Below are 24,011 nucleotides of genomic sequence, written 5' to 3'. Positions count from 1 at the left end.
GCATCAAGAAAAATCAGGACTCCACTACACTAGACAACATGCTGTCTTGCTTGACAGGTCTAAGAATATGAATCAAAAAGCCAAAAGATCTATCATTGTGTTTTTGTTCCATGTTTTTTCTAACAGAAGAGGAGATTGTGCTGAACTTGGCACGAGAAATCTGTGGCAGATTTCTTTTAGGCATCACTGCCAATGTTTATTGTTCATCCTTTCAAATTGCCTGCTGTTCATCCAGGTTAGGCTCACAAAAGTTATTCAGAAGCCTGGAAAATATTATATAATTTAAATGATTAGGAGGAGGATCTAATTTTCACAGGGTTTCTAATTATCTTACTGATGGCATGTTCACTGGTCTCAAAGAACCTATTTTCTTCTATAGTAAACGACATAATTGTTTGTACTTCAAATATGACCTTAATCTCCATTTTTCTTGCAACCTGCCCTGTTCTTTTACAGGATGAAAACAAGATATCTGCTTTCCAGTTAGGTACCAAAAGTGTCGAAATTGTTGCAGCGTCCAGAGAGGAATTTTTCATTTGATTCTGATCAATTAGGATACAAAGTAGTGTTGCCGTGATATTCGTTGTTACCTAATTAACTGGAAAGAGCTTCCTAAATGGGAAATGTTTTTCAGTTGAGAGCCCTCATATAGCCATGTAAATACAAGTACCTATTATTTCCTCAATAAGAAATATCAAACTAACCTAACATTTCTTCTCCGTTAGCAACAGCTATTGTTTTAGACCCAATAGCAACAAATCATCCTTGTTATAAACTTACTGTATTCCTAACCTCAAGCAAAATTCCTGCTGTTCACAATCAAATTATTTCACTATGTTGATAAGAACCTCAAACTGACAAGTTGTTCTTATTTGAACATTATGCCATACCCCACGATAGCAAAGTGAGCAGTCACATGTGAATTTGTATCAAAGATCTTGAGACAGTAACATACATAACATTAGGTATGAACATTCTTAATAATCTAAAACCATTCACAACCATAAAGGTTATTTTCATTATCAATTTGCAGAAATTTTAATTTAGTCACTGCTAATTAAAATATTACCAACAAACTTATGTGTGAAATCTTAATAGCTACAGTTTGAGGCAACATCATTCCTTATCCTGAGTTGAATTTAGAAGAACATTTTTTCTGCAGTTCATTTATTTTATGCTTTGTATACTCTGTGTATGGATAAGTTAAGTCTTTCCTTTGTGTAATAAATCATAAGAAGCAAAACAAGAAAACATGAGTGCAGAAGATGTGCAAGATGATACATGTCTAGAATCTTTAATTTAAAAAAGCTAATTAAAAAAAGCAACAACTTAATTTCCAACAGACAGTGTTTCTACAAACTAGTGGGAAAACTTAGCATTTAAAACTCCTTGAACGAAGTTATCTTAACAGAGGTCAAAGTAAACTGAACTCAAAGCAAACTGTTTCACAGTGTGAGTTCTTGTTCCACATTGAATGCTGGAACTTAATCTTTTCCAAACCTTTCCCAGTTTTCCTCCTGAAATACTCCCTTCAGTTCAACCCTTTTATATGGTCAAAACCAACAGACCATGCCAACCTCATGAAGTTCAACAAGGCCAAGTGCAAGGTCGTGCATGTGGGTCATGGCAAGCGCAAGAACAAATACAGGCTGGGCGGAGAATGGCTTGAGAGCAGCTCTGAGGAGATGGACTTTGGGGTCTTGGTGTATGAGAAGCTCAACGTCAGTCGGCAACATGCACTCGCAGCCCAGAAAACCAACTGCATCCTGGGCTGCATCAAAAGAAGCGTTGTCAGCAGGTTGAGGGAGGTGACTCTGTCCCTCTACTCTTGTGAGACCCTAGCTGCAGTACTACATCCAGCTCTGGGGCTCCCAACATAAGAAGGACATGGACCTGTTGGAGCAAGTCCAGAGGAGGGTCACAAAGATGATCAGAGGGCTGGAGCACTTCTCCTCTGAAGACATGTTGGGAGAGTTGTGGTTGTTCAGCCTGGAGAAGAGGAGGCTCCAGGGAGACCTTATAGTGGCCTTTCAATACCTAAAGGGGGCCTCCAGGAAAGATGAGGAGGGACTCTTTATCAGGGACTGTAGCGTTAGGATGCAGGGCAATGGCTTTAAACTGAAAGAGGGGAGATTTAGATTAGATATTAGGAAGAAATTTTTCACTATGAGGGTGATGAAGCACTGGAACCGGTTGCCCAGGGAACTTGTGGAGACCCCATCTCTGGAAGTGTTCAAGACCAGGTTGGATGGGGCTTTGAGTAACCTGGTCCAGTGGTAGGTGTCCCTGCCCATGGCAGGTGAGCTGGAACTAAGTGATCTTTAAGGTCCCTTCCAACCTAAACCCTTCTATGATTCTGTGATTCTATGATAAACATTAGGGTTAATCTTTAAGCAAATGTTTTTAATGCTAATTTTAAGTTAATTAACAACTATCAGCTTTGTTAAGGGATGGAAATAATCTATTTCCTATGACCTTGCACTTGGCCTTGTTGAATTGTGCAACTATTGATTTTGTATTATTTATTATTTATTATCGTACTATTTTATACTGGCCCTTTTTATTGCTTAATTTCTACCATTGGGTAAATTATTATTACTTCTTCCAAACTTTTCTTAACGCTGGGAAAGTTATCTTTGGATGTCTCAGTGATTTTCATACAACATATCCCAGAGTTCAACCTGAATAAGCATATGCATAACATGTTCCGTCATGGAAAAGTAGAAATTAATATCCTTAATACCTTGACAACTCTATGTTCTATTGTTATGTGAGACTATTAATCACATAGAATTAGGACAGACAAGACTCAGTTCACAGAACTATGATGACACGGAAAAAAAAAAGAGGTGGTCAAGGTCTGCATTCAGTTACATGAGAATATGTCTGGTCAGACACACCAACCTCCGTTGAGGTATAAACTAATTTGCGCTAATGGAACGTAGTAGAAAATGTCCTCCGATGTCTGAAATTGTACAGGTTCTCTGTGGTTTTTTTTGAAATTTTACCATAGCAGGTAGTATCTTTTACCATATTGAGTTTATGATATTACCATATCATATCTTTTACCATAACTATAAAGAATTACCATAGCACTAGGTAGTATCTACACAGAGATAAAATGAAGAATTACTAAATTCTCTCCTGTACAGTAATAATGTTAAAGTTAACATCTTTTCAAGAGAGATAGAAAAGATAAAAAAGGAAGAAAAAACTGGAATGAAAATGTGTGAACTTGAAATAACTGCCTTATGGTATCAAGCATCAAATGTTTTATACTCCCTAGGTTTCTATTTCCTAAATTTGAAGAGTCTTTCTGTTGTTTTTATTAGTCAAGATAATTTACTGCTCCCAATCAGCATCCAAGCCTGCAAAGATCCATTTTAACAACCGTGTTTATTATTTGTAAACAGTTATTAAATAATGCCTCAAAGTTTCTAATGCATTATAAAGACAGTTAATGAAATGATGCATATTTTTTTTCTTGCTAAAACTTTTTGTCTCCTCAGATAGAATTTTAGAGTGTTTTTATAACCCATCTTGAAGTGAAATTGAATTGTATGAAATGACTGATTGTCAAGGACATCTGAACAAATGAGGTATTCATTTTATTCAGAATCCATTGAAGGATTTCTTGATGTTTTTATTTAATTTGCTTCATATCAAGGAGCTAAGTTCCCCTTTGAGACACATAATGAAAGAAATAAAAGATTAATAAGAGCCCAGGAAGTTTCTACATCCCTGCAGAGTTTGACAGAAAGCCTTAATATTATTCCATTTCTTCCTCACAGATAAATAGAGACCAATGTTGTCACAGGAGTGTTTTTTGTCACAAATTGTCCAGTCCCCTTGGTACGGGTACTGTTTATATATGAAAATCCGAAAACAATAATATCAAGTAGAATATTTTTGAGTTAATGATGCAGCGAATACAGACTATATGATTGTTTTATTTATATAGTGCCATTTGTAGAAGCTGTTTAAAACCACAAACTCTTCCTGTGGTTTCTAACAAATGTGCTGACTGCGTAGCGTAACCTCAGTTGTGATGCCAACCATTAGAACTCAGACAGCTGTATGATTTTTAAACTGAAGTGAATATTTGAAAAGTTGAATGCAACTCAATTCATTTTATAATCAAAAAGCTTAATATGCCAAATTCAAAATCATACAACAGAACTCAGCGACATAGGGTCAAGTAGATTTTCAGGTAGTTGGATATTTGTTTTAATGCCATTTCTCACTTCCTTATTAGAGTCCATCCTCAGCTGTTTCTTTCTCCACAAATTACTTTAAGTTTCTTTACCTCTAATGAGCACCTCTTTTCAGCAGCTATACTATCCTATATTTTGAAGTATAAGGTATACATATTTTTAAAATTCAGTCATCTCTCTTTAATATTTTTCTTTTGACAAGGCAATATAACCTAAATCAATTTCTATCAAAAAGAAAAAGTACAGTACTATTAATGGAATATTTTAATTGTGGTGCCAGATAGTTTTTAAAAGGCGCATATTACTGCATTCTGTGAAGGAGGTAGAACAAGGCAGATATTCTAAATAATAAATATGATTTAACAACCTGAATTTTCCTGAATATTTTTTCAAGGGAGGTTTACGGAGACTGCAAAGTTAAATAGAAAGTCTCTGAAAAAAGAAAGTCTCTGGGTCTCTTCACCGAGAAACTTGCTCAGTCATACAGGAAGGCAAGCAATATACTGAAAAATACTAAAGAACTCCATTACAAGAAGGGGGCTTTTCAGAAATCCCAACAGATGAAAACTAAGGCATGGAAGCCTGGTAGAAATTAATGCATGTGAAAAAATGAATCGGGAAATTGTTGAGGAGCAGTTCATCTATGTGCAAATGTCTCCCCAATACTCCAGCACAGTTCAGAAGGTTGGATTATCACAGTTGTATGACAGCCAGCCATGAAACCCAAATTTGCTTGAGGCTGGTACATACCATCCACTTGACATTTAAGAAACTCTTCAGAATTTTCCTTCGCAGATTTTGTTTCTTATCTCAGTGACGCAGACTGCTGCATTCATCCTTATTTACTCTCTCTGTTTCTTATATTGTGTGCCCGTGTACTACTGTTAGTATGATATGGATAACTAATCTGTTGAATTTCTGCACAAAACTGGAACCCAATAAAAGCATGAAGAAATGTCATAAAGAAACAGTAGCGTAAGATATGAATAATGAATATGGCAATAAAATTCTATCTGTTTTTGTCGGAGTTCGAACTGATTAGAAAGACAGTCAGTGTTTGGGGTTTTTAATTTTTAAAGGTTGATATTGAAAAGATCAGGTCTACTATGTTAGTTCAGTAAAACTAAACACCTGAAACTCAATGATTAACATAAGTACTAAACTGGCAAATCAAATAGGAAATTATACAGTAAAATATGCAGCTTTTTGCTCCAGAGGCCGTATGCTGTGCAGACAGAAATTTTAACTTATTACAATGAATAAACATTAACTTAATTCCTTTCTAATCTGTGAACACGTTTTTTATTTACTATGTTAAACTAAGTCATCTGTGTTCAAGTCCAGCTTTTGTAATGCTTCTACATCACAGGACTAGTCCTTGTTCTAGAAAAAACCATAAGCAAAACAAAATCCTCAGAGTCTCTCTCTCTCTCCCTTTCTCTCTGATTTATGTAAGTATGGATTCACACATGCTGAATTGCTGAAATGTCTTTCTGAAGAACTAGAAAGCATCATTAATTGTGGAACATCTTGGAAAAAGGAAAATATAGGCACTTATGGAATCATCAATGATTCTTCTTAAAAATAATATTATTTTGACAGAAAACAAAACCAAATGCGGTTATAATGTAATAAATATTAATCTTTTTGCTTGCAAAAGAGCAAATAACACAGTTGCCTCTATTGGCAGATATTCTAACAGAATCCGAGTTACATATCATTTATATTGAAATGTCATACCGCTCCATAAGACATATTATTGGGAAGTGTTTTCTTTTGATCTTTAGCGAAAATATCCTAAGCCACTTTTTAATAATAAGATTTAGGTACTTATTTACAGAAAAAAACACTGCAGTGTAACGCCTTGATGAAATTCAAAACTGCCTGGATAACTAACTATCATTGTAATCAAAGCTATTGCAGTGTTCTTGGTGGTACTTAATCAGTGCATTGAATTGGAGCCTGGAAGTGTAACAGGTTTTTAGTACAGCAACAGGTAAAGTTTTAAGCCATAAGAACTCAGTTCAGTTGTCTCTCCATGTGTGGTTTGTGTCATTTGAGATGCATGAATCTCCATATCTCCTGGCATCCTGCTGTTGGTATGTATGCCCTATGTGGTATTTGCCAGTTCCCTGCGGATGTCTCAGATGCCTGAGAGTATCGCAGTGTGGCAGTGGCCACCTGGGTTGAGGCAACTGAGCTGAGCCCTAAAGAAACAGACACTACCGAGAAAGGAGATTTGCTTCTCTTTGTCAGTGACAGAGCACCAGAAGAGCAAGAAGGAGTAACTGTTCTAAACAAAATGCATCAGGAGGTGTCAGATTGCACCTCAGCCTTCGGAGGCCTAAATATTCTCACAACTGTTAGAAGTTTCAAGAGAAACTGTCTCCTTGAACACCTTTCCTTTGCTGATTGCTGCAGTAAATGCATGCATATATAGAAAAACAATAAAATCATGGTTCTTAAACTAACTAGAGCATATTTGGCTTAGTATTTTTGCTTCCATGTGGTACCCAGAAATAATGCTTTTCTTACCATCGTTTCTCAGTGTCAGAGGTGTAGGAGGACTCAAAACTCTGGCATTCGTCACTGTGTTTTTTACCAGGCATATATAGCTGCCAACATCAGATGTTTGCACCTTGGAGATGTAGAGATTGCCTGTCTCCTGAGAGATGAAGCGTCTGCTGTCTTCTGCCACGAAAGATGGGAATTCATTAAATACCCAGCTATAGATGATCTCTAAAAGAACACAGAAAAAAATAAGAGAAAGTAATTATGGACACAATACTGTGTCATGTTAATGGATACACTCAATAAATGTTCATTAGATTTATTTAAATAATCTATAAAAACCAAAAGCTAAAGGCTTTTTAAACTTTTTATTTGTCTGTTTTAGAACTGAAGAGAAGAATTTTTTTGTCTCCTTGGAATTTTGAAAATAGCATAAGTGTTGAGTCCACAAGTTCCCTGGGAAGATATAGTTCAGGAAAAATAATTAAATTATTCTTCAGACACAGAAAACACCCATAAAATATTAGACAATTCCCTTTTCTAATCTTTCAGGTCAAGCCAAATGTAATATACAAAGCATTCTTTTCTCTGCTTGTTCAAATTTGCAATGAAATGTATCAAGATGCTTCCCATAGAGCTAGGGATGACTTTTGCAATTGTGTGTATAAACAGTTTTTATTCCAAACATCTTTCTTTAAAATCATCAGATTCCAGTAACTGTTCAACCTACCTTGCAGGTGGTATTACTGCCTACACTTCTATCTTCTTCTACATCTACTTCACTGAAGAATCACAGAAACCCTTGCTATTTCCAGCTTAAATCCCCACAATCAATGAATAATTCCTTAAACCAAAGTTATCAACTGCTTTGCCTCATAATCTGACTCATCAAAGTAATTTTTAAAAATGGTAATTAAAGGCAGTGCCTTGGTTCTTATTTTTATCCCATGAATCATTCTGTTCACCTGAAAAGTATATAGTTTTCCCTTTATACTATTATTTCCTATTATTCTGTATGAGATTATATCATGATTTATTAAAAACTTAGATGCATTAATGTATCGGTATTAGAAGTATCAGTAAAGTTAATGAGATTCTGATTTAGCAGGGAATTCCTTGCAGGGAATTATTCATGTGGAATTCCACCAATTTAGACTTTAAAGCCTTAACCTTATGTATGCTTTTTTACATGTTGTTCTCCTTTCAGTCTTGTCTTCCACTGTTTCATTTTGTCTTCACAGTTAAAAAAAACACTCTCCACTTTTTAAACTGGCACATTAGCTGTAAGACAATTTCTTTTGTAATCTCTCCCCATGATAGTCTTTAAAGAACTGACTCCAAAATCAGAAAAGCCAAAGCAAGCTCCAGTATATAAAGTCCCTACTAATGCTCCAAGCTGCAAACTGCTCCTTTGGTATAGCAAGTTCCAAGCTTTTACATTCAAATTTCTTAGGTGACTACTCCCAGCTTCAGCAGCGATATGAAGACAGTAATTGCATATAAGTCACTCTGGCTCTCTCATACTTGTATCCCCACTACCGTCAAAATGTTTTCTTGATATAAAACAAGTTGGAATTTGAAAGGGTCAAAGAGGTGAGTGGAAACACCTCAAAATTTAATTTTTTTCTGCGCTTTTCTGCTAATGATAACAGAGGAACTGATATAGCTGTTCATTGTATAAGAAAGAACTGTGAAACACATTAACATCCTAGTTAAATATACGCCATAGCCAGCTGTGCGGTTTGACTCTTAACAGTATAAAAAGCATTAGAAATTCCAACTGATCTGCCTGTTCTATCCTTACATTTTATTGTTTCCTGACATGGTGGTCAGAAAGGAATAGAAAAGCATGATGACTCTCTGTTCAACCAATATAAGCCAAGAGTGCAAGCGGTGATGTAGAGATGCAGGATGTTCTAGATCAATTTTGAAGAACTTCAGTCTAGTTTTGAAGTCAGATGAAAATTTTCCCCATGAAAAATTTATGGTATTGGTACAAAAATGTTATGTTAAAGGACTAAAAATATTTACCTGACAGTAGAAGAAAACTTCTCCAAAACGGGGAATTAAGCTGCACACATTGACTTTTTGCTTAAAACCTTTTTCAGATCCAATTGTAATTCTGAGTGGTTACACAAGACTCTGAGGAATTCAGGGCTCATGGAGAGCTCTCTGAGTGCTCAGAATTTCTTTCCTCTTCTGTTATGTTTCAGACAAAATACTAATTAGCCCAAAATATTTTTCTCTGAAAATTTCATTGCCACATTTTGCTATGATGTCTTATCTGGCAGAAATGATTCATGGCAGCATAAAATTCTACAAAGCGATGATGACGAACATGCAAGTTCAAGGAAAATGCATAGCCTTTAATTGAAGACACCTGTTACCAACTCAAATGGAAAGCAATCAGTCTCACTAATTGCACCGGCTTAAAAGTAGTTCAACCCAAATGTAAAGTAGTCATCATTGTGGGTTCATTGGCAGTTCATGTAGAATAGAATTTCTCCATTTGTGCCCTAAAAACACACACAGTTAATTATTCATTTTATTAATTAGGACTACTCCTAAGAGATGGATTTCAGGCAATAATTTTTTGTGCCTTTAAGGAAATGGAATACTTAGTCTTTGCTGGAGCTGTATTTAGGGTGTGGGGGGTTATGTTGTCATTTTATCACCTTCTAAATGATTTTTGCTGTTAAAAATTGAGTGATGGATGAATGCGTACTAGGATAGGGTACTGAGAAAAAAAAGTAACAGAACTTCTGCCACATCTGAAACTCAAATAATTTATGCTATTAAGCTGCAGTCAATGTTTTTATTTGTGCATTCCTACAGCATCTAGCCAGGATCCCAAACTCCAAAGTACAAACAAAAGTGCTAATAGTTACTTCTTGATCATTGAAGGAATTAGTCCTTTTTTTAATTTCTAAAAAGCAAAACCCTGGGAGAAACTAATAACCAAAACACTTTAAAATACCTGAAGACTTTGCATCTGAATGCTCAGATCTGGAATTGATCTGGAATTCTTAACCTTCTTTGCAGGTGAAAAGCCCCTACACACTCTTTGAAGTTTCTTTGTTATTACACCTGCTTAATGAGTTCAGTATATATCTTAAATATAATTTTGAGGGCTATGTCCATACAGAATCCATAGGCTTCAGTGGAAATATCTCAGGGAACCCTGCAATTTCCAATACATGCTATGCAGAACAGTCAGAAACAACCACAGCTGGCTTGGGATCTGGGGACCCAACAGTTTTTAGCTGACAAAAATAGATGGATGATCTTGCAGAAGTAATTTTACAAAAGGATGTTAAGAGAATGACTGCAATTATGGGAAAATGGGTGCACCTTGACGTTGATCCATTGTACAAATGTGTCACACTTCTAAATTTGCAGCCATGGTAGAGGACGAAACGTGCATTGGTGCTCATATACTGGGGCTGCTAGTATTCCCAGTTTGTATGCCAGGAAAATTAAAATTTAGGGTTCTTAAATCACAGAATTGCTAATAAACGCTGTCCAAGTACAAAAACTTGGGATTCTGTTTTGTTTTGTTTTTTTCTTCTGGCAGTATCATGCATAGAAGAATACCCAAATGATTACAATGACATATAATAATAACTAATAATGACAGAATGATGGACAATCAAGATTTAAAACATTGCTGTCTATCTATAGACAAGTCTGTCATCTATAGTACACGCACAGTAAAATATTCGAAAACAACAGTGAATGTATATTTACATGCCACAAGTCCCACAGCTGTTCAGCACAGGAGCACATGTAAACTACATGAGTTTAAATGTTAACTGAAATCCCACTCTTACAAAATAGTAAAGTGCTGAGTGAACTTTTTGAATTTCAGAACAAGAACCCTAGGAACAATAGGCCCAGTTGACACTGGGCCTATTTGTACACTGCTCACTGCCCTTGTTAGTGAATTCAAGCCTGTATTTTCCTACAACGGTTTAGGTTAAAAGATTTTACAAGTGTCATTTGGCTAAGCACAAAACACAACTGTCATTGTATTAACTTTTTAATAGGAGACTAAACTCCAGAGTTGCATCTCAAGCTCGACAAGTAAATAACGATGAGCTTCAAGAGGTTTTGAAGCTAAGAGTCAGTGCTACCAAAATCTAAATAAACAAAGCTATAACTGTAAAATCAGGAAGTAATTACTCTAGATATGAACCTTCTGAATTCATCTCCTTTTGACAAAGACTGAGTAAATGGTTTCTCCATGCTGTACTCATTTTGCTTTCAATAGGGAAAAAAGTTTAAGTGAAAATAGGAAACTGTGAATATTGCAGTATAGAGAAATTTGGAGTATTTTAATGGAATATATGCAGAGCTTATTTTTTATTTTTACACTCATCTATTTTATTTTTAACGTGACACCAAACCAAAAAGACGATGCAGAGTCCTTCCTGGACATTACAGTTAATTGCCAACACAAAAGATACTTTTACGTAGATGCTATTTATCAACACAAACAGAAACAGAGAGTAATTCAAAGAAATCATGAATTATAGAGGCAGTTGTAAATTGGCATTCTCCCGTGGCTCGGGCTGGAGGAGTTTTCTGCCTGTAAGTTCTATTATGTGCAAAGTCTTGGAGTGAAAATGATTTAAGTGATTTTGGTAACTGCAAAACTTGTATTTGGAAAGCCTTCCAAATGTCCAAATTGCTTCTGTGTTTTATTAAGCACTTTTTAGTGGGCTATGTAGGTGAAAAACTGGGTCACTTGGTGATAAAGTAGTGAGAAGAGAGCATCTATCTCCTGCCAAAAGGAATTTACGGTGTGAAATTTTGTTTACTATAATTTCTTAAATGATTTTTGTAGATCTATTTTCTCCTTTTCACAACACTAATTCCTAAACTGTCACAACGTGATGTACTTCCCATAATGGACGAAGCTGGAACACTGACATATCAGCATTTTTGTTAGTGCTGTGTTGTGCTTTTGGAGATACTCTGATGCAGAAAATGTCAGTACTATGGTAACGCAAAAGTCTTTCTGTCATTGTGGGTTGGTAGGAAATAACCCCTTAAGTATTGTGAGAAGAGCTGTGCTGGAGGCATTCAGATAGCACCACACATTCACTGCTGCGGTTGTTAGTGCCTGAATGCTTCCCAGATTTGCTTCAAGGCTTTTCTCCTGAGAAACTGCTTGGTTTATCTTTTTCATATGCAGTTTCTGGACAGCCCTTTTCATCAGTCCTGTCAGGTAAGTGGTATTTCAGGTGGCAAGTGAAGACGTAACAAGAAAATCGCCATACAAACTCCTTGAAGGACACCTAAAACCTGAATGTACAGTCCATACAATGGTTAAATATTGCATCTTCAAGGGCAAAGCATGCAAACACACACCCTATAATTGCACTTCTGTGGAGTTATGGTGTTTGTACAAGAAATAAGTCTGTGTTGTGTCTTTTTTTCTGTGATGCAGTGGTGGGAGGTATAATACTCCATCTCCTCCAGTATCCTGTTGGCAAATATATTTCTCTTCCTCTGTTTAGGATTTCCTCTGATTACTCAAATTCCACAAGATGGCAGTACTTGATGAATAAATGGTACTGATGCCTGGTGGTAGCCAAAATCTGAGATAATCTGGGATTTTTAGCAACTCCGAAGCAGCAACTCCGAAGAAGTTGCTGCTTCTCTCTTTTTAATTGATAAAAAAAGCAGCAAAAAGTGCACTCAAGATTACAAGCTGATTTTACTATTCATAGCTATAAACCATGACATTTGTCTGATGGTTTTGCTTTACCATTCAGAAATATTTAATTTAAACAAAACAAAGTATCAGGAAAAATATATGCCTGAACCTCATCTGCTGAAAATACAAAACATTATTTTTTCTCAAGCCCAGTTTTAACCTTTTTCATCACACTTGCTGTTTGGATATTCTGTGTACGAGCCACATAATAAGGGGGCAATACGCAGCACTCTCTAATGATGGAGAACACTTCACATTCAGAAGGGGGAAGGCTTCTTTTTAGCTAAAATGAATGATAACAATGGGTTGTTCCTGCAGCCTCCCACCACAAACAGATAAATAATTTTGGTGCATCTCTTTGTGCTTCTGTGGCTTATTATCAGTGCTCATTAATCCTCCAAGAAAATATTTAATGAAGGTAATTTATTTGTTGCATTGTAATGCACGCACATAGAGCAAACAGATATTGTCAATTTATCAGCTAGCAATGAAATTGCTTCTTTTCTGCTCTGGGGGCTCTGTATCTACTGCTCACTTACCTGAAACACAGTTCTACCAATCACATATTTGTCTTTGTTCAGATTTAATTATAGTGATAAATTTTCAAATATTTTCTTTCTTATAATCATTCACACAGCTAATAACTAAAAATATGGTAGAAAAGGTAAGTGTACTGTCAAGACTGATTTTGTACTGGAGCATACAAATATTATACTGTCATCACTAGTGTACCCAGCCAATATAGTCTCATTTGTACGTTTGACATGTATGAAATGTGGCCAGGCATTGAAACATGTAAAGACAGATGAAATCTCTTTCTCATACATACACTCTTTAAAGAGACCATATAGCATACAACATAAATATGGCTACTGGGAAAGGACAGTAGATTATTATGTGTATTTGACCGTCACTGGCATGATTTTCATATTAAAAAAAAAAAATCTGTTCCAGAAATAATCAAAATACTGTGACTAAAATGAACTCAAGAACGCATGTCCTTCAGGGTCTTCTTTTTCCCTCAGGCAAGATCAGATATTATCAGCCCAGTCTTTAAAAATGTCCAGTGGGTTAATTTTCTAAATTTAGATCTTCAAAATAATCTATTTCATTGCTCAGTTAATAACGAGATAGTTTTCCTCAATATTTGTGTATATTTCCTATTTTTTGCAATACTGTTTATTACTTATGAAACTTACCATATGGAAAGTATTGAAAACACTTTATTAATGATTGATATTAAACTTTTACAGTTACAATGGAAGATCATTATCCTCATCTGTATCAGCCTTCTGTTCTTGAGGCTAGATCAACCAAATCTCTTCAACTTTTCCTTAGAAAAGTCATGCTTTTGAACCATCTACTTGGTTTTATTGTTGTCATCTCTACTGATTTTCTACATCTTATAATATAGGACCCAAAGAGATGGACATAGTATTCTATCTGAGACATTAACACTATTGATAATTGCAAGAATAGTCTCACATACTCTATTGGTAGCAGCCTTTGTAGCATGTCCTAGAATTGAAGTATGCAATTTTCCATTTACTAAGTATTCCATTTTCTGTAATAGCAGTATTTTTCAGAGGAAGAATGATGTTAATCACTTGTCTCCCTTTATTCTATCTATAAATTTGATGTTTTTGTTAGTAATCTGCATTTTGCTGAATTTTGTGTTACTCATTGCAAACCGTTTCTCCAATGCACTGATCCTTTTGGATTCTCATTCTGTGTTCTGCAGTGCATTCTGTAATCTCTTGCAGCTTGGAGTCATTCACAAATGCTCCATATAAATTGATGTTCTATGTTTTATAACACACCAGGTAATGCAGATGTCACCATATAATGCTATTTTCCATGAAAAGCAGAAAAAAAGTGGATGGTAAAAAGCAATATAAAGTTAAACAGTCTAAATAAGTAATACCAGAGAATTTAATTCAGAATTTAAGCTTTAACTTTGCAGCTTTTTTAATCAACACTACTGACTTTACAGAACTATTGAAACAAACCTTATGAGGAAGCTGAGGGGAGACCTTATCGCTCTCTACCACTACCTGAAAGGAGGGTGTAGAGGTGGGGGTCAGTCTCTTCTTCCAAGTAACAAGTGATAGGACAAGAGGAAATGGCCTCAAGTTGCACCACGGGAGGTTTAGATTGGATATCAGAAAAAATTTCTTCATGGAAAGGGTTGTCAAGAATTGGAGCAGGCTGCCCAGGGAAGTAGTTGAGTCACCATCCCTGAATGTCTTTAAAAGACATGTAGACATCATGCTTAGGGACATGATTTGGTGGTGGACTTGTTAGTGTTAGGTTAACAGTTAGACTTGATGATCTTAAGGTTCTTTTCGAACCTAAATGATTCTATGATTCTATGATTAGTAATTTCCAAAGACAAGAATTAGAGATAATTTTGTTCCAGCATTAGAAAGGGTAATCAGGAAAACTCACATCATTATAAGTTCATCAGCTTCAACTTAGACAAAATAATTCAATGACTAATAGGAGACTTGATTAATATCCAATTTAAAAAGTGAGATATGATTAACAATATTGGAAGAAAATAAATCTAGTCAAACTAACTCATTATATTCTTATTGTTCTTTTTATCGATAAAGACAGCATAGTCTCTAGAAGCACACCCTAATTAAAAAGAACTGGAATAACCTTAAAATTAACTTAGTGTGCTTTGAAAGGACTAAAAACTCACTTAAAAGCATGATCAAAATGATCAGTTCTGGAATTCTTTGTCCTCTACCGCTGAACATTTTAACAGCCAAAACCAAACCTCTGCAGTTGTAATCACTGATCTACAGGAGATATGAAACCTAGCAGTGACAAATGTGCAGGAAAAGTCACTGGTACACTCTGATTTGGATAGCTTATTATTATTAGAATGTTTTTTTATGATGAAAATATGCTGAATGTACAGTAGCACAAGTTTATTATTTCTTAATAATTTGGATTATTTCTTAATAATTTGAATGAACAAGAATTCTATGGTAATGACTAACTAACTATTGTACTCATATGAAAAGTGTGGCATTGGAAAATAGTGAGGATATTGTTTAATGCTCAGGAAAAAAATATCACTGTGAAGAATATGTGAAAATTATTTTCTCTGGCAAAATGTTAAAAGGAATTTAAAGTATTATTTTTTTTCCTTTTTTTCTCTTTCACACTTTACATCTCTCTTTTTCTCTGATCATTCTGTGATACTTGAATTTCTCTACATTTTAGTGGCACTGGTGTGATGGTTACAGTTACTCCAGCATGGTCTGCTTCTTCTTACTCAAGCATGCTGCAGGGGTGAGCACAATGAAAAGTCATACTCCAGAGCAGTGTTACCTGCAGTGAACCCCAGAATCCTGTACCGAAGTGGGGTGCTGCCTTACATGGACATTTCAGTTTATGACTACTGCAACAATACCAATGGATTAATGTATTTCGAAGGCATAATAAGGACATCCATCAAAACAAAAAAATAACGTGAAGTAATAGGATGATGATCATCCAAATTTGTGGAATATCGCCATTAAGTGCAAGAGTGACATTATTTCTTCTTCAGCTGAGAGATGCAAAAACTCTGCATTCCTAGCCTTCCTCTACTCATCATTTAGCAACAGAAATTCTGTTAAGCAAATTCTGTAATTTGGCTGAAAATATTCACTAGTATTCCAGTTATCAAAGTATCAGTCACTCAAGGAGTTTATTGTGTGTTTCGGTTTGGCTTTTTTTTTGTACTTCCAAGAAAGAAAGCAAGTTAAATTTGTCACTTTATCCCCCATTCACCTTGATTCCTAGTGCCAGAAAGGATTAATAGTAGCAGAAAGATCCATTTAACAAGATTTCACTTCAGGCTTCTGGATATGGAAATGGAAATAAAAGGCTACTGCATTTCTAGTTTATACTTCAAAACACAATGTTTTTTAACAGCCTTCACCACTCTACACGCAGTTATCATGGGAATTGTGTTGGCAAAAACTGAGTACAGGCCGTAGAGTTGCCTTTGTATGGCTGCACATATTGAACTTAAGATACACTCCACTGCCTCTCTCCTTGTTTTAATATAAATCTGAAGGCTTTGGCTCAGTCTACATGCAGGTCAGTGTTTGGTGAATTCCACCATGTCCATGGCACAATATGGTTGATGGATTTTCCTTGGGCCTGCTCCTTTGCTCCTATCCTAAGATCTCTAACCAAGGGCATTACCATTATCATCACTTTTACATGGTAGAGCTGAAGAAGATGGAATGAAGTGACTTCCCAGAAGTCATGAATCAGGCCATAGTCAAAGTGAAATCTCCACTAATACATAATTCTTTCAATTTCCAGTATTCTTTCCACTCCTTGCCAGTTTTCTACAAGAAATGTCAAAACACACCAAAAAAACCCAGTTATAGTCAATGAATCCTTAGGAGCTGTGTAGATGAACATCAGAGATGGGTAGCTACCCCACATTCTCCCTCTGTATTTGATTTTCAAATGTTAAAAAAAAATCAGGAGTATAAATCATATAATCCCCCAGATGCTCAAGATCTAGTGCTCAGCTCCTTCTTGGTGTATTTTCTAGGCTTAAACGTACCAAGGAATGGATCTTCCACTACATCTTTGTGAACACAATGGAACATGTGAACATACGCTTCAGAGAACAGTATAAAACCAAATTTATAGTCCCCAAAAGACAATTTTTAAGTATTAAGAATGACAGTGACAGATGATTTTTTTCACCTTAATTAAAAAATAACTCAAAGTGCAGATGAAGAGAAAGATACACGTCACATTAGCAAACTGCCCTAGAATGCTGATAATGCTGTTCAACCATGTTGTACAAATAAATCACTACAAATAACCTCAGTAACAATCAATCACTTAAAATCTAACAGTGTAGAGACTGTAACTCTTACCTGTTTCTACATATAGACAACACACTATTGAGTCCCTGTGTACATTGTTCTGCACTACTGGAAACCTAGTGAACTGCTTCCATCCATCTTCTACTTGTCATATAATTGTTATTTAGAGATAATACATAGCCTTCTGTTGTCTTACTTTCAGCCTAGGGCAGTGTCCCATGATTATAATCTCTGGTCCTCAACCATGTAGCAATAGCAGTCAATGTGACACATCAGGTATATATTATATATACATATCACAAGGAAAAAAGAAGTTATTTGTTCAACTCTCCCTGATTTTTTTTTCTATAGAATAAATGTCATAATAATTATGTTTTTCAAAGCCTTTTTCCTTTCAGGTATGAAGCATGATGTTGTAAAGTCACATAATCTGGACTGTAAATCAGTGCAATTTTATTGTTTTCTTGAAATTTTCTTTCTAGATCATCCTCTGTTATCCTCTGTAAAATGGGTAGTCCTCCTTCCCTCCATCTTTCATTTGACAGAGCTGAAAATGGGCTCTTCAGGATTGAAACTACATGGTAGTTTGCTAAACTCCTAAAGGACCTTGTGGTTCTGAAGAAAAAGCCAAACCGAGACAAACTCTTCACCAGTATTACCTGTATCCTTCTTTCCATTCTACCTTCCTCTTCCTGAATTTTTATCCTTGCAGTCTCCAATGGAAGACTTTCTTAATTATTGAAAGAGGAAAATACCATGAAAATGAATGCTTCAATAAATGAATAAATGAAGTGAAATTTTCCAGTTACAGATTCTCCACTCTAGGGTAATAGCATCAACACAACAGGAATTGTATTAGCTGGCTAATGAAGTCATCAGCAATGATTTTAACAATATTGGAACATAGCATGAGAACACAGGAAATAGAAGTGGGCAATCAAAATATCAGAATTAAGTGTGGTATTAATTATTACATTGTTAAAAAGATTGCATTGTGATCAAAAAGAAGTTACTTTTCCACTGTTATTGCTCTGGAAAACATCTTTTGCTGCCAGAAGATAAAGGATGCACATGTGGTGCTGTACAGGGGTTTGAATTTGGCTGTAATCATTCAGATGTTTGTCTGAACTCTATGATATTATGCTTATATATATTCAATAATTTTCTTCTTGAAAAATCCAATTGCCTTTAACTTATTTACTGTTAAGTTATAACTATCTTCACACAGGTTACAATTGTATTGGGTAGGAAAAGAACATAAATACACCCAAATATATAATTCTAAACAATTTCTAATTTCCCCTTTGAAAGAGAAAAATGAAAACTAGATATCCAACTAGAATTGTTTTCATACTGCTTCATTTATTTGGAACAATCTTCCTGAACTGATTAAATGAGGCTATATGAATATTTATATCTCATTAAGCATTATATCACCTCAAATGGTTGTAAGTTCATCTAGTACTTACAAAATAAAGAATAACTGACTTTATTATATAGGGAAACGTGTTAATGGCATCTAATAGAAGTCAGATCAGTTCAGTCCAAAGCTTTCTCCTTCTCAGTCAAGACTGACCTTCTAACATTTTCGGTAGTCATCTCTGCCAGAATCACAGCTGAATTCAGTTAATCATGCCTAGTCTGGGAAGAGGTGCATTTTCGGAAAACTCCACTGTTTTCATCCTTTTATTTAATCCTTTAAGATTTCCACACAATGGTAATCGAGAGAAAAAGCTAGACTCAAGACCCTTAGGAGTTAATAACTTCTTATCTCTTCCTCCTTCTTATGTTTCCTCTTTTTTTCATCTGGCTGATCAGCGTTGTATTCCTGGCTTCTTTTTAGTTACATTGATTAACGTGCACTCTCACTCTATTTTTTTCTGTGGTATGAAGTGGAGAGGTAATTGGGATTAATTAGGAATTTTCTGTCTTAAACAAAATGGGCTTTCTGACATTTAACTATCATCTGATGTGTTTGTAAAATGGTATTGTTTCAGCCACCAGCTTAGTAAAACATCTGAACTAAATAGCAAATGGATTGTAATAGGAAGGTTATTATGAGAGGGTCAATTCTGCAAGACCCTACCTCTGTGACTGTACCTGCTGTACATTATTCCAGTCTTAAATCTACTGATGTCGGTCTCCTGATATTTTACAAATTATATAACCCGTGCCACAGAAAAAGTTTTTGCAACACCATTTCCTAATTTAACTGGTACCTTTACAATACTAGTTGCAGAACTGTGGTTGTGATACCATGAACATACATTTCTGTTAAACCCAGCAGAACAATGCTGTCTTGGTTAATCACTAGACTGAGGAGTTCCTGATAGTTACATCTATAATTTGTTGGAGCATCTCAGTAACAGGGTAGTATCTTGTCTCTAGGGAAGAGGAGCTTGTCCACTACAGAAACTTTTCATCATTATTGTCCCATTTGTCAAGCTGTAGACAAATAGCCACGTACGGCTATTGCCTGAAAGGCAGTAGAGCACGAGCCAGAGGGCCAACATACTCAATGCATTTTTAAAATTTAATTAATCTCCCTTGCTTCCTCTCTCTTCCCTCGGTATCTTCTCACACTTTGATTCTCCTGAACTGGCAGCTGGGGTAATATTTGTTGACAATAGTGTGGCTGTGAAACTACAGCACACGTCCCTTAAGCAGAGACCTGTCAGGGCTGCCCCTTCATCCAACGTTGTGCACTGGCTTAATTGGCCAAGGTCAACCAGCTTTCTCTCACTACACTTTCATGGTCCCTGAGGGGAAGAACAGCTCCAGTGAGTGATCCAGTGGGTCTAGGGACATCAAACTTTCAGTTCCTAGTATAGCTGAGTTTATTTTTTGAAAGAATTACTGGAGTTCTAAGGGAGTGGGAATGATTTATCAGTAGTGATAACATTTGCAAAAGGCTTTTAAAAAAATACCAAATTACAAGTTCCTTGGGAGAATTTACCACAGTTGGACCAGTAATGAATTTCCGTCCGTTTATTACTTTTCAACTTATTAAAAAAAATAGAGAAAATCTAGACTTCTACATAAGAAAGTTTAAATCGATAATTATTTATCCATATGCCTACTATACAGACATTGCCTAGAATTTGGGGCACATGCAGATCATTAAAATGTAATTAAAATCTAATAACAACACATTGCCAACAGACTGGGAGTAACTCCTCATTGGCAAACATAGCTTGTTACAATGCTACCCTACAGAAAATTCTATCATTCCCAAACTCTTAAATTTCATATCCTCAAATGCATGCCTTCAACAAGATTGAGGAAGTAAAACCCTATAAAGTGCTCCAGGGAAGTCAGCAGCAAAATTACTGGTCATGTATTGAGTAATGAAAAGACCATAGAAGAAAAAAAAAAAATACAGAAGTTAATTGTATTTGTTTGTTCCGTAATGAAAACTACAGGCGTAGTCATCAATCAGTTGCACAGATAAAGAATACAGATTCCTATATTGAGCCATGTCAGGGGCCATGGACATTCACTTTAATGATAACACACATGGGAATTAGCATTACTAGACAAGAAAGTTTCAAAAGCAGTCTAGTAAAAATGATAAAGTTGTGGATGCAAGAGGGAAATATCCTTATGATTCTTCCAGGGAAAAAGGTAGATGAAGAGATGAGATGACCCTATGGAATGAACCCAGAATTAGGACAGGAACACAGAGCTTAAAGGACTGTGAACCTGTCTTCTAATATATTTTTTTTTCTCCCATTATTGAAAAGCACAGTTCAAGCTTCATTAGCATTCAGTTAAAGTCAAATAAATGCAAAAACACAGTAATGCCTAAGAGGGAAGTGCAGGAACCCTTCTACTCATCATAGCTAACTCACACAGTTGACACATGTGGCTCTCAACACAGTATTTTTAAAACTTCTAATATGTACATTATGATCATTTATATGTTATGGGCATGCAAAGAAGTGATAGAAAAGTTGTGTCATTTTGTCTTCTATATATGACATATTAAGGGTTTATTAAAGAAACTTTTCTGCCCTGTACAGTTAGCAATCATTTTCTAATACCATTACTTCAGTGGCCTGTTTCTGTTACTCAGCACCATACTCCCATAGTGAATTAAAATGGGTGAAGAATGAACTATGTCATGCAATTATGAGAGAAACAAAACAGAATTAAGATAACTGTCCTGTATGTCTTCATATAGATCCCCTTACTACAGGTCAGCTGTTCATTAAGTACACATATTTGGCTTTCATTAAAACATTAATGAGTCTTAAAGAAACAAAACCAAAACCAAAAATGAAAAACCAACCCCAAACTTCAATGTTCCTCTAAATATCACTTTTACCAGTAGAAAGAGAAGCGTCAGGGTATTAGACATTTCTACCTTCCCAGCAAGCCTAGCAGTTAGAAGGAGATGATAGGTATGTTCAGTGAATGTGAAATTTTCTATTTGCTGTCACCAGTTGCACACATATTCACGTCTACAAACTACTAACAGAAGGTACTGACTGATGAGTAAGTTCTGCTTAACTTAAGGGAGAGTCACGTTTGGAGGCATGGCCTGTCCAGCTATTGTTTTGGGAATACTGTAAGTGGCCAGTGCTTTGATAGGATCCAGGAAACAGTCTGCCTTGTTCTCAAGGTGAGAGGAGAAATGTGACTTTCACCCACACAATGGTCTCTCCTGGAAGCAAATTACATAGATTTCTATGCTGACATTGATTTGAAAATTTAGATTTGAAAAAATACATAACAGAAAAAAACTGGATGTTACTTTACTGTTTAATACACACACAACTATATTAATATCACAAATCATCGTCAGGAAGAAATCTCACCCGTAGTGACAGGTCAGCATCCAGTCACGTCTAGAGAGAGATGGAGATTCAGAGATCTAAGTTCATGCGGTCTTCCTATGAATTTGAAGAGACTGGTAATGGGTAGATCCATATAAATATGGACGTTCTCTAACATTGTGCACTGAAATACCACTGTTAGATGCTTGGAACCTGGGACTGAATCCAGAGCCTTAAGATAACCTTGTGACCTTCATACACATAAAGTTAGACATCTGTGAACTGCATTCACAAAAGCCAGCTTAGTAAATGAAGAGTCAGAGGGCGCATGGATGCCTTCAAAATGGAATTTGCTGTGTCCTTCATGCCGATACCAGAGCCAATTGCCTGTAAACAAGCTAATGAGCATACTGAGGGCAGTCCAGCCCAAATATAACGATCTTGTTATCATAGCTAATTTGCCTGGAGAAGTCTACTCCTAATAATTCTGTACCTGAATGAGGTCGTTTAGAGCCTGCCTCATTATTTCTATGTATAATTTGTGCAGCATGCGCCCAACCAGAGGAGTTCCGACTAGAGAGCTACTGCACTTCAGTCAGACTTGGTTTCCTACTTGTAGCAGAGCTGCGGTTTTAATGCAAACACAGCTTTCAGATTCATTTTGCAGACCCTGAGCAGTGAGAAATGATTGGTTTGTGTTTCCTTCTAAAGTAGTTTTCTGTGTATTTACAAAGTACACATAAACAGGAGCTCCGAAGAACTTAAAAAAACATTTGGCATGATTTTCTCCAACTAACAGAGAACTAGGACAGTTGTGTAGGAACTAGAAGAACAGGACAACCTCTTGGACCTTGGCAGAAAGAGTTTTGTTTTAGCAGCTTGCTGGTCTAGCAACGCACTACTGTCCAGACATCCAGAAGATGCATGGGAAGGACTGTGATCCCCATAGCACTGACATTAATCAACTTTGGTGATGCATATCTCATGAAAACTACGGTTTTATAATACCAAAGGGGAGGCAGAAAAGATGCAGCCTACAACACAGTTTCCAAACTGTGTAAGAACAGCTTTGTCCTTTAGAAAGAGATAAAAAAAGTTATAGATTAACATCTGTACAGATGTTACGTGCTGTGGAAAGGTTACACAGCAGTGCTCCCTCCAGAAGGCAGCGTGCCTTTGAGGCGGGAGGGAGCAGGCATCTGCCTTCCCCTGCGTGCATCAGCGCTGTTCTCTTTCTAACAATGGGAATCGGCGTTCTCTATTAAGCTCATTCTGAAAGCTTGGAATAAAAGCCTTAAAAAGCTCAGCTGAAAGTATTAATTCTGAGGGAAACATGTAAATCTGGATGAAATCTTCCATTCATTTTTAATTTCACTATGGTAAACCTTGTAATTAAGATGATTAAATGACTGAATAAAACCCTATATTTACATCCTTTAGAATACGACAATGAAAAGCCATAATCCTGTTTACAGGAAAAAAGCAGTAGAGGCCTTTTAAAATGGAGATATCAAAAAAAGCTTGTTATTTAAGCATTTGGTAATTAATGAACCTCTTGCTTAACCTAAGAGTTAAATGTCTAGGAAACCCACCTTGGAGAAAAAACTAATGGGGGGTGAGGAAAAATCAAATGTTATGTTCATGGAAGAAAAAAAAAAAAGGATAAAATTTTATGCTTATGGATGATCAAATTATCTGCAATTCATATATTTCACAAGGGACAACTTAAGGATTTGCAACAAAAAATGTATTAGTGGAAAAACTTCTGGAGTAGACACATTAAAATGATACAGGACTCCCAATGAAGTCAGATGCAGCATTGTTCTGGAGTGATGGTCTAGGAAAAGCGGGAGGTGAGAATCTGCTAGTGGCTGTTTGTCCTAAGGAATTTGCCCCAAATCCTTTTTGTTGAATGTATTTTCCTTTGCCATTT

The 24,011-nt window shown here is 36.0% G+C and overlaps 1 protein-coding gene across 1 annotated transcript in view; it reads right to left on the bottom strand.

The window, feature by feature from the left end:
- CNTN5 (contactin 5) overlaps positions 1–24,011 on the bottom strand; it is a 260,804-nt gene that overhangs the window by 167,665 nt on the left and 69,128 nt on the right. Inside the window, exon 6 of the mRNA XM_054187800.1 lies at positions 6,750–6,953. Within this exon, the coding sequence (XP_054043775.1) occupies positions 6,750–6,953 (204 nt within the window). The remainder of the gene's footprint in view (positions 1–6,749; positions 6,954–24,011) is intronic.

Source organism: Rissa tridactyla, chromosome 1, assembly GCF_028500815.1.
Source record: "Rissa tridactyla isolate bRisTri1 chromosome 1, bRisTri1.patW.cur.20221130, whole genome shotgun sequence".
NCBI classification, from domain to species: Eukaryota; Metazoa; Chordata; class Aves; order Charadriiformes; family Laridae; genus Rissa; species Rissa tridactyla.
The sequence above is the reverse complement of the archived record's forward strand: the minus strand, read 5'-3'. Positions and strand labels throughout refer to the sequence as shown.